Source organism: Cygnus atratus, chromosome 9 (assembly GCF_013377495.2).
Source record: "Cygnus atratus isolate AKBS03 ecotype Queensland, Australia chromosome 9, CAtr_DNAZoo_HiC_assembly, whole genome shotgun sequence".
NCBI classification, from domain to species: domain Eukaryota; kingdom Metazoa; phylum Chordata; class Aves; order Anseriformes; family Anatidae; genus Cygnus; species Cygnus atratus.
In genome coordinates this window covers 16,453,502-16,467,618 of record NC_066370.1, presented here as the reverse complement: position 1 = coordinate 16,467,618, position 14,117 = coordinate 16,453,502, and the positions used below count along the sequence as shown (strand labels likewise).

At 37.9% G+C, this 14,117-nt stretch overlaps 1 protein-coding gene across 2 annotated transcripts in view; it reads right to left on the bottom strand.

Moving 5' to 3' along the window:
• Positions 1-14,117, bottom strand: part of ARMC9 (armadillo repeat containing 9) — a 65,181-nt gene that overhangs the window by 27,727 nt on the left and 23,337 nt on the right. For both annotated transcript variants that reach the window (XM_035544841.2, XM_035544842.2), the window contains 7 exons: positions 8,562-8,596; positions 7,213-7,324; positions 6,130-6,222; positions 4,760-4,850; positions 3,836-3,959; positions 1,801-1,940; positions 921-997 (listed from right to left, as the gene is read on the bottom strand). In XM_035544841.2, coding sequence (XP_035400734.1) covers positions 921-997; positions 1,801-1,940; positions 3,836-3,959; positions 4,760-4,850; positions 6,130-6,222; positions 7,213-7,324; positions 8,562-8,596 — 672 coding nt within the window. The remainder of the gene's footprint in view (positions 1-920; positions 998-1,800; positions 1,941-3,835; positions 3,960-4,759; positions 4,851-6,129; positions 6,223-7,212; positions 7,325-8,561; positions 8,597-14,117) is intronic.

Sequence of the window (14,117 nt, the reverse complement as noted above, 5' to 3'; positions counted from 1 at the left end):
ATAGTTCATTGAAACATTCACTATTTTCAGCTTAAGTGATAAACAAAAAAAGCCTCTTGATGATCCAATCATTAGATACAAACATGGACCCCAGAGTTTATATTTTGTTTTTACTAGATGTCCCAAAATGCCTTGCATAATCAACAAGGAATCGATCTGGAGTATCCTGGTAAACTCTCCCTCTCTATGATTTCAATTTCATAAAAATATTTGTCTGCATTTTCTCCTCCCTTCAGTTCTAGCAAATGGTTAAAAGAAGCGCTCCTCTGCAGAGAGAGTTGAAGCAATGCTTTTATATAAAAGACAAATTTTATCAGTGACATGTTGAAAACATTAGGTGGACATAAACTACCATCTTTAATGCTTTCCAATACATGTCTGTCTGGAGACAGAAAAGAAGCTTGAACCACAAGACAGTTAAGAGGCAGGTTACACGAAGTGGCAGACAAAAAGATATTCGGGCTTGAATGTCACAGGTGTACCGCTTATAATGTTCTTTAAATTAGTAGCAGATTTGCTTCTTTGTACCCGATGTTTTACATAATGTCTTGCACGGCAGCTCATGAAGTAGTAAAGACTGAGAGGACTTGGTGTGAGATAACATTTAAACAGTATCAGAAACAGCAGTCAAGAGTGTATGTGGATTACATGATAACTAGGCACCTACGAGACTTTCACTTCTGACTATCAACATGTGTTAAAGGAAGACATAATCACATCGAGAAAGATCAGTGTCCAACGAAATCAAATTCACAGAATTACGAATTTTAGGAAAATGTCAAGCAACTTAATTACTTGAAAGTCTAACAAGGGAAACAAAGCCGATTTATTTATTTTTTCCATTTCTTCCTTTCTTGCCTTTTTTATCTTTAATTTTCCTTTCTACATTTTTCTTAACCCAAAGTTTGTTGTACGAGTACCTCATGATTCTCATGGCCAAGAAGATCAGAGAGAACTTTGAGCACATGGTTTGCGATCCTTGCACACATTTTCTTCCCTGCAAAGGGAGAAAACAAATATGCTTGAAAAAATATAACAGATCAGAGTATCTTAATTATTTCTTAAAATCAGTACTAAATATAATGAATTTACACAGAGCAATAATGTTCCTGCCAAACGCTGCTCAACATAACTGAGCTGAAATTAGTGGAGTTACTCCAGATTTATACAGTCGTAATCTTGGACAGGATGCAACACAAAGGGATTTAATAAAGTTAAACAAAGGCATTATTTTTCTTATGCCAAGCAGCCACTCTCTCTTCATTACCTTACTTTCCTTTTTAAAACAAAACTTACTTTAAGCCTCTTTTAAGTCTCTTGGACATAGACAGGAACCTTATTTTCTTGGGGGACATCTCTACACTGTGAAGTGTAGCACACAAGTATTTCATTTCACACACTGAAGGTTAAGGTCCTTGCCATTACTGATCAAGTCAGTTCTGACTTTCTTTTATATAAACAGGTCTCTCAAATATTAAGTGCCCTTCGAAAAGTGGACCTGGAATGTAGGAATGGCAGTCCTCACATGTTGATCCGAAAAAAATCAGATCTTGGAGGGTTTCATTGATTAATTGCTTCCTTAGTTCTTGGGATTTTGGCCAAGCTATCCTCCACAGTCTGGGATTCTTGGGAAAGAGATATGCTCATTAAATACTGGTTATGACACTCAAATGTCACTAGTTGGTTGAGTCTCAGCTACTAAATATAGTTACTTGAAAGAATCCAGGGATAACAGTAAAAGGTTTCAGGATCTTCCCTATCCACTTCTTGGAATAAAATTGTAATTCACAAGTAAGATACCTGCACTCCTCAGACACAGATTCATGAGCAAGGCAATGGAATACTCCAGTGTGTAATCAGACAGGCTATCTGTATCTGTCAGAACATCAACCAGCCAGAAAATGAGCCCATCTTTGATCATTGCTGACTGCAGCGCACGCCTAGGATTAAAAACAACAATACACACAAAAAACAAACCACAAGGTAAACAGCCTTTGAATACATTTATATCTAATATGAGCACATTAAAAACCTACTGCATCTACCTGCCACACACTAGCTTGCCAACAAAAAATAAACTAGTCATTTGGGCAGAATCACTTAAACTAGTGAATTAACAAAGCCTGCTAAGTAGATGCGGATTCCTGTAGGGTTAGAAGACTGAAATGCTGTTGGGTGTAGACCTGTAAATTGCTGGGGTAAGTTTCATTGTTTTGTAAGGCTTCTAATTCCACCTAATATTGTATTTTCCATTGTCTTCAAATTGGTTTAAAATAAGAAAAAAGCAAACAAAAAAACGGCTACACATAACAGATCCATAAAACAATTTAATTAGTGCTTCTGACAAAGCACTATAGCACTTTTGTACTGCTGATTAGGCAGATGCGATCTTTGCTTAGATTCGTTTGCACTTTTCTCTAGGGATTGTTATATCGTGTAAATTTTTTCCTCAAACTGTAGTTGTCCCTGGCAAGTGCCAGGTGGTCAATTGTGATTGACTCCTACTACAGAACTTCCTCACTTAACAACACCAAACATACATACCCCATGTAGAAGAATTTTTTTCTCTTAGAAGTGGTGGAAAATGTCTTACTGAAGAACACCATTTGTTAATTACTTTATTTCTTACAGCCAGCAAGTCTATACTCCAAAGATCAAAGCAGGTATTTCCTTGCTCTTAGTATTTGGGATTTAGATTACCCTTGAAAGCTCACACACACTTTCTTGGTCCTGGATTGTGGGGTAGGCCTGTGCCAAGGACTGAGGCAAAACAAGGGAGCATCTGAACCTCCATACTAAAAAAAGTCCCTCTTGTCAAGTATCAGGCATTAACCTTGTATAAAATTAACCGTTATTTTCCAGATTGAAAACAAAAATTGCAGTAGCTTATTTCACAAAAATGTTCCTGACCCCAGAATTCAAACTCAACTGTACTATCAAACACTGCTTGAATGGAAAAATCATTTTGTCTAAGACTGGTTTGGGATTTCAAGCAGTAAGGTATGAAGATTTGTTCTCAAATATATACAAGGTATTATGTAAGGAAGCAGTGCAGAATCTTATGCACATTTCCACATGCTTTATCTACTGAAAATCTTAATGAGGCAAATCCAAGAGCAGCACTTATTCTTCAACAAACCCAAACAAACAATAACAATAAACAAACAAAATAACACAACTTGCAGTCTTAATTTAGAAGAGATAAATACATCTATCTCCTTATATTTAGTTAGCTATTCAGAGCTGAATATTCTTCCTGAATACTGTGAAAACAGAGGTCCTAGATCATAGTTACTTTTTCAATGAGAGTAATATCATGCACTTCATTGCATTTGCATGAAATTTCATTTGAGTCAGACTGCTAATTCAAAAGGAAGAAACAGAACAGCCCATGTATAGACAGCTCCAGGAAAGAGGATCAACAGCATGAGAATGAAATCCCTGAAAAATGTTTGCAGAAAGGATAATGAAAACATTATGCATGGGAATGTAACACAGCTTCCGCCCCCCTCCCCCCCCGTGTGGGATTTTCAGAACTTTCTACATTAAGACTTTCACTTCAGTTGTTCAGTTAAGGAATACATATAAAAGTGCACAGAGCTGTGGCAGGAGATTTACGTTTACTTGAGTTGTGACAGCTGGTAGGAAATCAGGTTAATTCAGTCAGCAAAACTGAGTTCTCCTCCATAATAAATGACACTGCTTTCATCGGTCATCAGAGGGTCTGATGATTGTTATGGGAAAATCAAGCACTCTTCTTTCCTCCCTGAACAGAGCTTAACTTAGCCTGCATTTCCCCTCCTGCTGTCACCACTGAGTGCTGTGCTTTCATCACCTGAGGCTGAATTTCTGCAGAGCCCCCAGAACATTCTCCCATGTAAGGGAATCCTTGTCCTCAGCTTTCAGTCTCTCCTCCAGCATTCGCAGCAACATTGGGTTCTGAGAAAGGTAGAGACGACCTGGTGCAAAGAGCGATGAAAGAACAGATGCTGAGATATCAACTTATGACAGAAAAGTTTTTTCTCCTTGAAAGAGTAAGCTGGATTGACCTTAGTTTTTTCCTGAGGAGCCACAGTGTGCCAAAACCCAAACAAACCCGAACAAATGAGTTGTCTAGCAGACCAAATCCACCCACTTGGCATATTAGAGGTCCCTACCTGCCTAGTTAGTACCTCTGCTCGTACCACGCAGAATCCACTATTCTTTCAGAACATGCTTTCTGATTTATTACAGTTTTATATACTCTAGGAAAAGAACAAAGACGTCCAAAGAGTTCAGGAAAGATAGGTGTTATTGACTTTAAAAGGGATTTCAGGTCCTAGCAATAGTTAGCTTCTGAAGAAACACCAGACCTGATGGCTAATTTGGGACAGGCAGAGATATGCAGTCTGGTAGCAGGTTTGCCTATAGGCACTTTAACTAGCAGGGAACTTCCCCCTCCAGCCCCTCCATTTTTTTAACCTACATAAAGAGACTGAAGCCTACATAAAGACATCAACTGGCTAGGCTCCTGCACAGACCACAAATCATCAAAAACAACAGAAATGATGCAAACACAGTGTCAAAAGGAAAACTTTCCAGACACTGAAAAACTCTTTTGAATTTACGTAACAAAAGACAGTGAAGCTCTAGAAAATGGAGGCCAATAAGACTCTAAATTCCCACATGGAGTGACATGCACTTTGTAAAGTACCTATGAGCCAGCATTATATGAAAATGATTTCCAGCACCCCCTCCCACCCCGGCGTGGATCTCTTACCTTCTGCCAATGAAGCAAAAGCATTGATGAGCCTTGCCATATACTGTCTGACTATCTCGCTCTTAGACTGTAATAATTTAAGGACACTTCTCTGAAAAAGAAAACAAATGTTAGTAATAGCTCACCAAAGAAGGAAAAAACAAAACCTAGTCTTCTATAACATTTTAAAAGCTTCAGTAAATTTTCATAGCAAACAAGCATAGACTGCATACTGATATCTTAAAAATTGTCACTATGATTTAGAATTTTCCACTTCCTTTTTTAAATTTTAGTGGGTGGGGGTGTAGGGGTGTGGCTGAGGGAGAGACAAAATAAGCAGATCACAGCCACTCAGCTCTGTCTGTTATAATGCTATTAAACTCCCTGGTGTAGAATAAGAATTATAATTAACCAGCACTGGTAAAGAGGAAAACTAAAATTAGTGCATTTAAGTTCACAAACTAAATTAACAGGTTTTCTTGGTCACTGGCTAAATATTAATGTCATCCGAATAGGAATGCTGTTGTTTGACAACTAGGAGTGTGGGAAAGCAGCTCAGTAACTTACAAAGAACAACACATTGCAAACTATTTTTAATCTGTTTTACTTTTGGCATTACCTATGCATAACTTTCCTCTTACAGAAATTCTCAGGGAGAAAAAAAGAGATCATTGATTTATTAATCCTTTAACTTTTCTAATAGCACAAGTTACTGTTGCAATGACAATGCAGCAGGCAGGTCCACAGCTTCTAACAACTGGGGAACTCAACTATGCATAAAATTAACCTTTACAAATGAAAAAGAGTATTTCACTTTTGTTAGCAACAGTACTAGATTATCAGTGAATAAATCAACATACCTGATAATGCCCCTTGTAAAGAAAGGTAACAATCCATTCCAAACTCACTAAAATACTGTTGAACATGTGCATAAATCAGACATTCCATGCAGGTATTAAGACTGAAATGCAAATTCTGCTCTTATCCTAGACCAGCAAAAAGGATTGAGTGTATTATCTAACGACAGATACTGTCTCAAAAAGAGACAGAGCATCTCATCAGCAAGAGCTAACTGCTAAGTGAGGGGCTCAGTAGGCTTCTGCTCAACTCAGACATCAAGCACTAGGAGAGGTGACAAACTTCCCCTTGTCTACAAGAACTGTATGCACTTGCTGAGATGATCTAAATTGAGGACTCTTGCAACGCTAACACTGAGCTTTGCCAATTACATCTAAAGACTGGGATGAAGGAGTTAAATGTATCACACAATTTCGGCAGTAATACTGCTTCCCCCCCACACTCCAGAGAGCAATAAACTTTTCTGATCAGCACCTCATAGAAACAAGTCAGCAATATCACATACAAGCTGGAGGAAAACTATTCCAGCTGACCTGACAGTTGCTGTGGCAATCTAGGAGGTCGTTATTGATGTAGGCCTGCAGGACAGTATCTCTTTGTTCTCCAGGATATGATGTTGTCAAGCGCTAAAACAAACAAACAAAAAAAAAAAAAAAAAAGAAAAAACAGTCAAATAAACGAATGGTAATGTGAATTGATGACCACTGAAGATTTAAAAGGTGCAAATATCCCATAGTTGAAAATTAATCCTCTTCTCACAGAGGAAAGGAATTCAACCTCAGTGATCTAAGGGAATGAGATGAAATGAACTGACCTGATGTCAGCTAAGTGATCCATTACAGACCCGTTGCTCACAAGCTATCATCACTGTCCATACAGGAGGGATACAGCATGACTTCCCATAAAGTTAAAAAGCCCCTCTATATAGCTACAGATGTGGTGCTTTTCTAAAAGATCTCAGAATACTGGGCTAGAGGAACCACCGGTCAGACCTAACGGTTTTTGTTTTTTTTTTTTTTTTTTTTTTTTTTTTTTTTAAAATGTGAAAAATGGACATTGAAGCTTGACCAGAATTTCACTATTATCACTTTTCACGTGTGTCACTTTGAAAGCGTCAGCTTCCTTTTCGGCAGGAAAATGAAACTTCCTGTTGTCACCTTTAATTTTCCCCAAAATACCAGTACATGATCTGAGTTAACTAAAACTGTAGGCTCCTGTAGAATGCCTTGACTATAAAGGAAAACTGATGATTAGATTCAGGTATTACTTTGATACAGTAGCATTTATACAAATCTGAAACAGAGCAAAACATGGAAAAAGGAGTTGCCAAAAACAACAACAATTTTCTTGAAAACACATCAGAAATAACTTCCACTGGAGATTTCAGGTATTTCTATCTGTCTTTCCTCAGAAAGGGAGGATGCTGCTACAAATACACACCTACTGCCTGGGCTTTCTTCATCTCAGGAGCATCAGCGAGCTTCACTGACAAAGACAGAAGGTGCCTACAATGCTGAACTGTTCAACAGAACAATCAGCTTGCCCAAAAGATGGATTCTAGTACTGGACCCCTCCAGAAGGGACCTATTGATTTGTACAGAGGCCATCTCACTTACCCAGCGCAGAGCTTGCAGTAAGAAGGCTTTGAGACGATCATTCCCTGTAATCAAATCTTTTTTCAGCTTCTCATAGTCCAAAGAGGGCAACAATGGCACATCCTGCATCTTTCTACAATGCAAAAGGGAAATTCATTGAATTTTGACATTCATCAAAACCCTCTCCTTATTCAGTGCAGCTGATGTTACTGAGGTGACAAGAGCCAAAACAGGAAGTTTGCTGCAGGAGAAGGGCTTCCACATTTTTACACCTTTGCTATTTTTATTACTATATTAAAATAACAGGCTTAAAACAAGATTTTAAAACTTAGACTTATTATTTCACCTTACGTTCAGCTCATTTGTCATCCCAATTTGGAGATGCTAAACGATGAAAATTAGCCAGTTGATGATCCGAGTTTTTTGATGATCTGAGTTTTTTAGCCACACAAAGGAGACATCAGTTCAGTGATGTCTGTCTTTGCTCTCTGTGGCCCACAAGGACTGGAAGACAGCAACTTGTGGCTCTTAGCACATGGTTATGAGCAGACACAGTAACAAGCTGCAGCTCCAACTTCACCTCTAAGCCCTCACGAACACAGCAAAGTCTTCTCCAAGGCAAAGCTGAATGGGTTTTTACAGGCTGCTGGCTGGACCATGCTGGTCCACATAAGATTTAATACAGGACCACATTTCATGCGCCAATACCATCCTGCTATTTTGAGTTTTAATACTGCAATAGAAATAAAATTAATAAAAAGAAAAACAGTAACATTGCTTTCAATGCTTTAATTTTAATATTTAAATAAATTCCACTAAAGCAATTTTACTCCTCTGTTCCTATCCTGCTACTTTTCAAAACAATTTTTAAATGCTATATATAATTGTCCCTTTAATTATCTTGTAAACAATGGAAGGATCAAAAGTGTTTCAAAACATCTAAACTCCTCAGACATACCATATCTATTCTATTTATATGGAAAAAATAATTAAATTAAGCACAAAAGAATTGATCTTGAAGCACACAAAAAACATTTTACCCATTCCCCCTTTTCCTGGATTTGTGAGAAGCAAACCAGCCACAACAATAGGACCGTACTGTGCGGAAACAGCAAAGAAAATAAAGCAGCCAACTTGCAGGTGTGGAGTGGCAGATTTATTGGATTAGCAACATCCTGCTGAAATTAGGATGTTATTGAACCTGCCCAACAGAATACTGATCACACGACATTTGCATGCAATACTCACTGAGATCAGAGGAAGCACACAGACTGATTCTCATTTGCAGACCACAGGCAGCGCACTTCAATTTACTAATCCCTCCTCCTACTCTTTACAGATATAATTGTAGCTCTGCAATAAATACTTACACAGGTGCTATAGATGCTCTTAACATTGTGGAAGCCTGGATCAGAAAAAAAAGAAATCACAACAGATGAGTCCAAATATCATATCAGGAGTGTTATTAATGAGGTCCACAGTGAATTCTCTCACTCAAGTTCTGCAGTTCTTTTCCTATAAAACCTACATTTCAAATTAGAAACACAGCGTAAAAAAAAGGAGAGGACTTGAATATTTTTATTTATTTTCCCTCAGAGTAGTTCAAAAGTTAAAACATCTTGTGTTATGATCTAGTTATGTTATCTTTACTTTCATACTCCAAGTATTACCTACACTGAGAGCATTTAAAAATAAATAAAGGGGGGGAGGTAGAAGAAAATACTATCTGAAGCCCACTGAGAAAGGCGAAGACCTTGTTAAAAACATTTATCGACTTTAAAGATGGTATTACCTTAAAGTTGGAATATTTTTCAAGTGGAGACCTCCCATGTATTTCAGCATCCAAATTTTCTACAATTCACTGTTTCAATACTAACAGTATCAGACTGCCTGTTGATATTAATATACACCTATATAATAATTATATAATTATATAAAGAAAATACTATCCATTCTAGTACAGACAAAAGGGATGTGGAACAGCATGCCATTTCTCAGGGGTTCTGCCTAGGATAAATTCAATTTAAGCCTGGATATTTGCTCTCTGCTGCAGTGTGACACAGGGCATAGGAAGGCACCATTGTTGCAGAAGTCAAAATGTCAACACAATATAAAAGTTGTCTGGTTTAATAAATATTTTTTAGCTAGAGCTAACTGTAGGTGAGCCAAGAAGCAGCAGTTCTGGCAAGGAAGTGCTTCATATCATGCATTCTGATGTCAACCACATGCCACATTCACAGAATATTCTGTGTCTTCTTTTGTATTGACCTCACTATTTGTAAAAAATCTCTCATTACCACTTAGGTCTGTAAAACCAGTCTCCTCTTCTAACCTGGTCTCTTTCAAGGGGAGCTATACAATCCGTGTCTATTGTCAGATTTAAAACTGAGGGATTTAGTAGACAAAGGCATGCAATACCATAGAGAATATTGAATTACACCAGCCGACATATTCTTGAAGGTGCTACATTTCACAAACCTCATGGGTATCCTTTGTAATACAAGGAACTGCTCTCTCAGATGTGAAATAAGCTTACATGCGCATTAGAAAGCATTTTATATTATGTTTAAGTCAATGAATGACCTGTACACAATAGCTAATCAACAGGTCATGCACTTCAAAATTAACTTGTCTTGACAGCACTTCTCACCGTTTATTTTACACAGTGGAGAAGTCTTTCAAAATATCATATGCACCTCAACTGTCTTCACCTCATTTATTTGTATTCTTTTTTTTTTTTTTTTAAATATCAAAAGTTTACTTTTGTTTAAACAAAACTGTTTTCCACATCAAAAACTACAATCTTGCACCCGAGTGTGAAGTCACAAATCATTTTGTTGCTTCCTTAGCACCCTCCTCCATTAAAAGAAACACGGAAGAAAGTGGCACACTATAGGACACCAATGCAGAAGAAATGACCTTGAGTCCTTGAAGACGAAAACGTGCCACAAAGAACAGCAATGAGAAAAGAAACAGAGCAGGTTACTAAGAGGAAATAGATTAATATAAAAGCCCTCTGCTTCTCTGCAAAGTCTTTTTTACCCACTGGTCCTTTGCTGCCGTAAAAAGAAAAATGTGCTCCAACCAAAATCCAACTAAAGGATCTACAACTAGTAAAGATACACACATCCCTCTTCTACACAAATAAACCTTTCTGGTAAGTGTAAGATTGAGAAAGCTCTTATAAATTTCAAACTAAAGACAATTCAATTGGAAAAATTTTAGGGTTTTTAAAACTTAATCAGAACAAGCAGGACAATGTCCTATTAATTCCCCAATTAGTTTTACGGTGGCAGCTAGGGAGCAGCACAGCCTTTAAAAAGGTTTGGCTTTGTAGTTACCACACACAAAAAGGCAGCTATGATGCAGACCCTATACTCGAGCTCCAAGGGCAGGACCACCTCGATGGACAGCCTTCTTGTCCAGCACTCGCTTTCCTGCTCGGACCCAAGCTTATCAGTCTAGAACCCACGCAGGATGAAGGCAGCTTTCTTAGGCTTTCAGTGTTCCTGGGAAAGCAACTTGGATACGGTTTATGTTACATCGGGTTCAACAGGGCAAAACAGACAAAGATTCCCAGGGCTGGTTTGTCCTTCACTGCACCTTCATTTTGCAGCCTGACTGACCAGGGGCAGCACCACTGATAAGAAAGAATGCAACCACATCACAGGCAGAGATCCTTCTTCATCTGCATTTTCAATGTCTAATCTTCAAGCAAGTGATCCGAACACAATACCAAGAAACACTGATCATTCTACTTATTGTCCAGGCTACCTGTAGCCACAGACCCTCATCTTTTCATCTTCTTATCCTATTATTATTATTTTTTTTAAAGAGGAAATACATACTCCAGTGCTACCTTCTGCCCCTCCTCACTTTCTACCTGAGAGCCCCATTATCTTTTCTAATAGGAAGAAATGCAGAACCATCCCGGCATTTCATTTTAACTTGGTTGAATACTCCTATCCCTTAAGCAGAGTGCTCTACTCCACCTCACAAAGCGCCTTTACCCTTCCCCTTCCTTGTGGGGGGCGATGTGTACTACACAGCTCCTTCCAGGCAGCCCAGCAAAGCAAATAACTCTTCAGCCTCAGCACCTCCTTGCACAGTTCACAAGATAACATTGTTTGCTTGTTCACTTCTGTTTCTCCTCGTTGGTGCTATCTGACATTTCCCAGTCTCAGGATATTTACCCAGTTAAACATCTTTACATAACCTAACCCCAAAAAGCTCTGTTAAGCTCTAGGTCTTGACTTGGGCATTAGCTTTAATAAAAGGAAAAACCTCAAACACAGCTGGGTCCTACAAAGCTGCTCTTGGGTTTCATTAAAGCAGGAGCACCTTTAGTGCAATTAAGCCATATATTCTGGTCAGTGGAAGAAAGACATTTTCTTTACCATGATCTCTGTACACAGTGGCTCCAAGGCCAAGCTTTCACACGTTTTACTTCTGGCAGGAGTTCCAGCTTAACCAGCCTTCCTCCCTCAACATATTCCTGCTATGGAAAGCAAAACCAAGAGATGCTCAGGAACAAAATCCTGCCCTGTTACAAAACTAATATCCGAACTCTTTTTAAGTTCTTTGCAAAACTTTAGCCACATGCTTTTAAAAACAAAATTCCTTGTTGCAGATACATATAAAAACATGTAGTCTTCTAAAGTTATTTTTAGGGACAAGGGGATACATTTAAATGAGGAAAACCTTAATTTTCAAGTCTAAAGTGACAATTTGGACTACTTTCTATAATGAAAGTGAGCAGAACATGGTCCATTTTGGCTTTTTTTTTGATCCTCACAGATCTTTTATTCTCTTTCTTGGTGTTTGTTCTCAAATCCAGGTGCTGAAACCTCATTTTGTTATTTCTGTGGTAATAATGCAAAAATTCCAGCCATACTGTGTTGGAGAGGGGAGAGAAGGGAGGAAGCAAGGTGGGCACAGGGCGAGAGAGAGTATTTGGATGCAGGAAACAAACTTATAACAACTACTTTTAAATAATTGTATGAGATGAAGTTAAACTATCAGCACTTTGCATTCATAGCCCTAAAAGCACTCTACAGTAAATAACATTCCTAATATTCTTATGAGGCTGGTAGAACCGTTACAATCTTCATCTCCAGGTGATGAATCCAGGGCCACAGAGTGAAACTCAGCCAGAAGCACTGCCAAAGGTATCTTTCTCAGTCTGCACCCAACATTATTCTCCAGACAATGCCCAGTCAGCTCCTCTTTACCAACAGTTTCTCAGATGAAAAAGATTTGCTTTCGGGAGGTATTTTAACCTTAACATTTCCTCCCATGTCCTTTCCCTGGTCTTACCTTTCCTGAAATAGGTTAAAATAGTAATTCAACCTGCTGCATAAATATTTTGTACAGTGCCAGTCAACGAATGATTATGGAGAACACACAGTATACATGACGTATCTGCAATACCTGACTCCCAACATTAACAGACTTAATCTCGAACAAAATGCTTTTCATGCAGAACCATAGGACAGAACCATTTTTCCATAATTAAAGCACATGCAGAAACCAGGTGTCTTAAGGAAAGAAGAGAAACAAACACAAGAAAACAGCCCAAGCATAGCTCATTCTGGTAGGATCATGGGGTATGACTTATGGTTGTATTGTTTCTTACCAAAGCCAAACCAGGTGCCATATTAAGTAATTTTGTCACAGTGCAGATTAGCCACAGATGGCAGCCCTTCATTTTTGAAAGAAGAAAGGCTTGAGTATGAACAGCATGGAATAAAATAAAGAAGTTCAAAGGGAAAAAAATATCAATGTTTATAAAAGAAAACAGATGCATTTCACCTGGAAGCCAAAAACACAGTAGATTTTATCAAATACTGTAGTGCTGTACTCAAATCATCTCCACTTTACAATTTGATGTATATATTCATAGTACGCTGAAGGATGAAGCTGAAAGCCAGGTTCTGACCTCAGTTACCATTATGAAAATACGCTATAAAATTCAGTGTAAATGCAATACAAATTCAGAATACTCCAAGATATGTGACGAATACACAAAGAGTAAAGCCAAAGTTCTAGCTAATTTGTATGTACGATTAGAAACCACAAATGTGTTTATTCAGCTCATCCGTTATACGCTGACAAGAAGACTGCTACATGCAGCTTATTGCATGTTAGGTTTTGAGCTTGTGTAACCTGGCAAGCCTCTACTGGGATCACGCGAATTTATTTCATAAGAAGATCTGCAAACGTTTTTAATTATTTTTTTTTAATCTTACTTATACTAGACATATGCTGTTATGAAAACTTCCTAGTTGGCATATAAAACAGGTTCTGTAAGAGACCTGAAGTGTATGTAAAAAAGTAGTCACCCTGTAATGCTGTGTGATAGTGTAATGGCAATAGATGGCAGAAAAAAAAGAGAATATTATATATAAACAGTGAAGAGATGCTAGAGAAAACCAATATATGTATTCAAGAAATATTTCAGAATTAGCCAGCTAGCTTTAAAAATTATAAATAATTCTGCATTGTAAGATAGTACATTCTGCATTGTATAAAATTATATGCAACTAAGACTCCCTGCCTAAGGGCAAAACTTTTCTTTAGCAAAGATAATTTAATTCACAATTTCTCATCTGTAAACAGCTTTTCTCAATCTCAAAAGAGACCATTATGAAAGGGACCAGAATGCTAAACACCAAGCAAAACATGGCCAGTATGACCATTCACATCATCAACAGGAACAGGTTGCTCGATAGAGGTGGTCTTCTGGTACCTGTGGTCACACAGGTGAACATGAGTTACATTCTCTATGTCAAGACAAAAAGCAGCACATAAGGAATAATCCATTGCATTTAGTGATTATTTCTCAAAATAAAATGTCATTTTAAGTAGAAAGTTGATTGTCCACCCAGGTTATGGTAGTTCCTGGTGAGGAATACATTTGAGGAAAA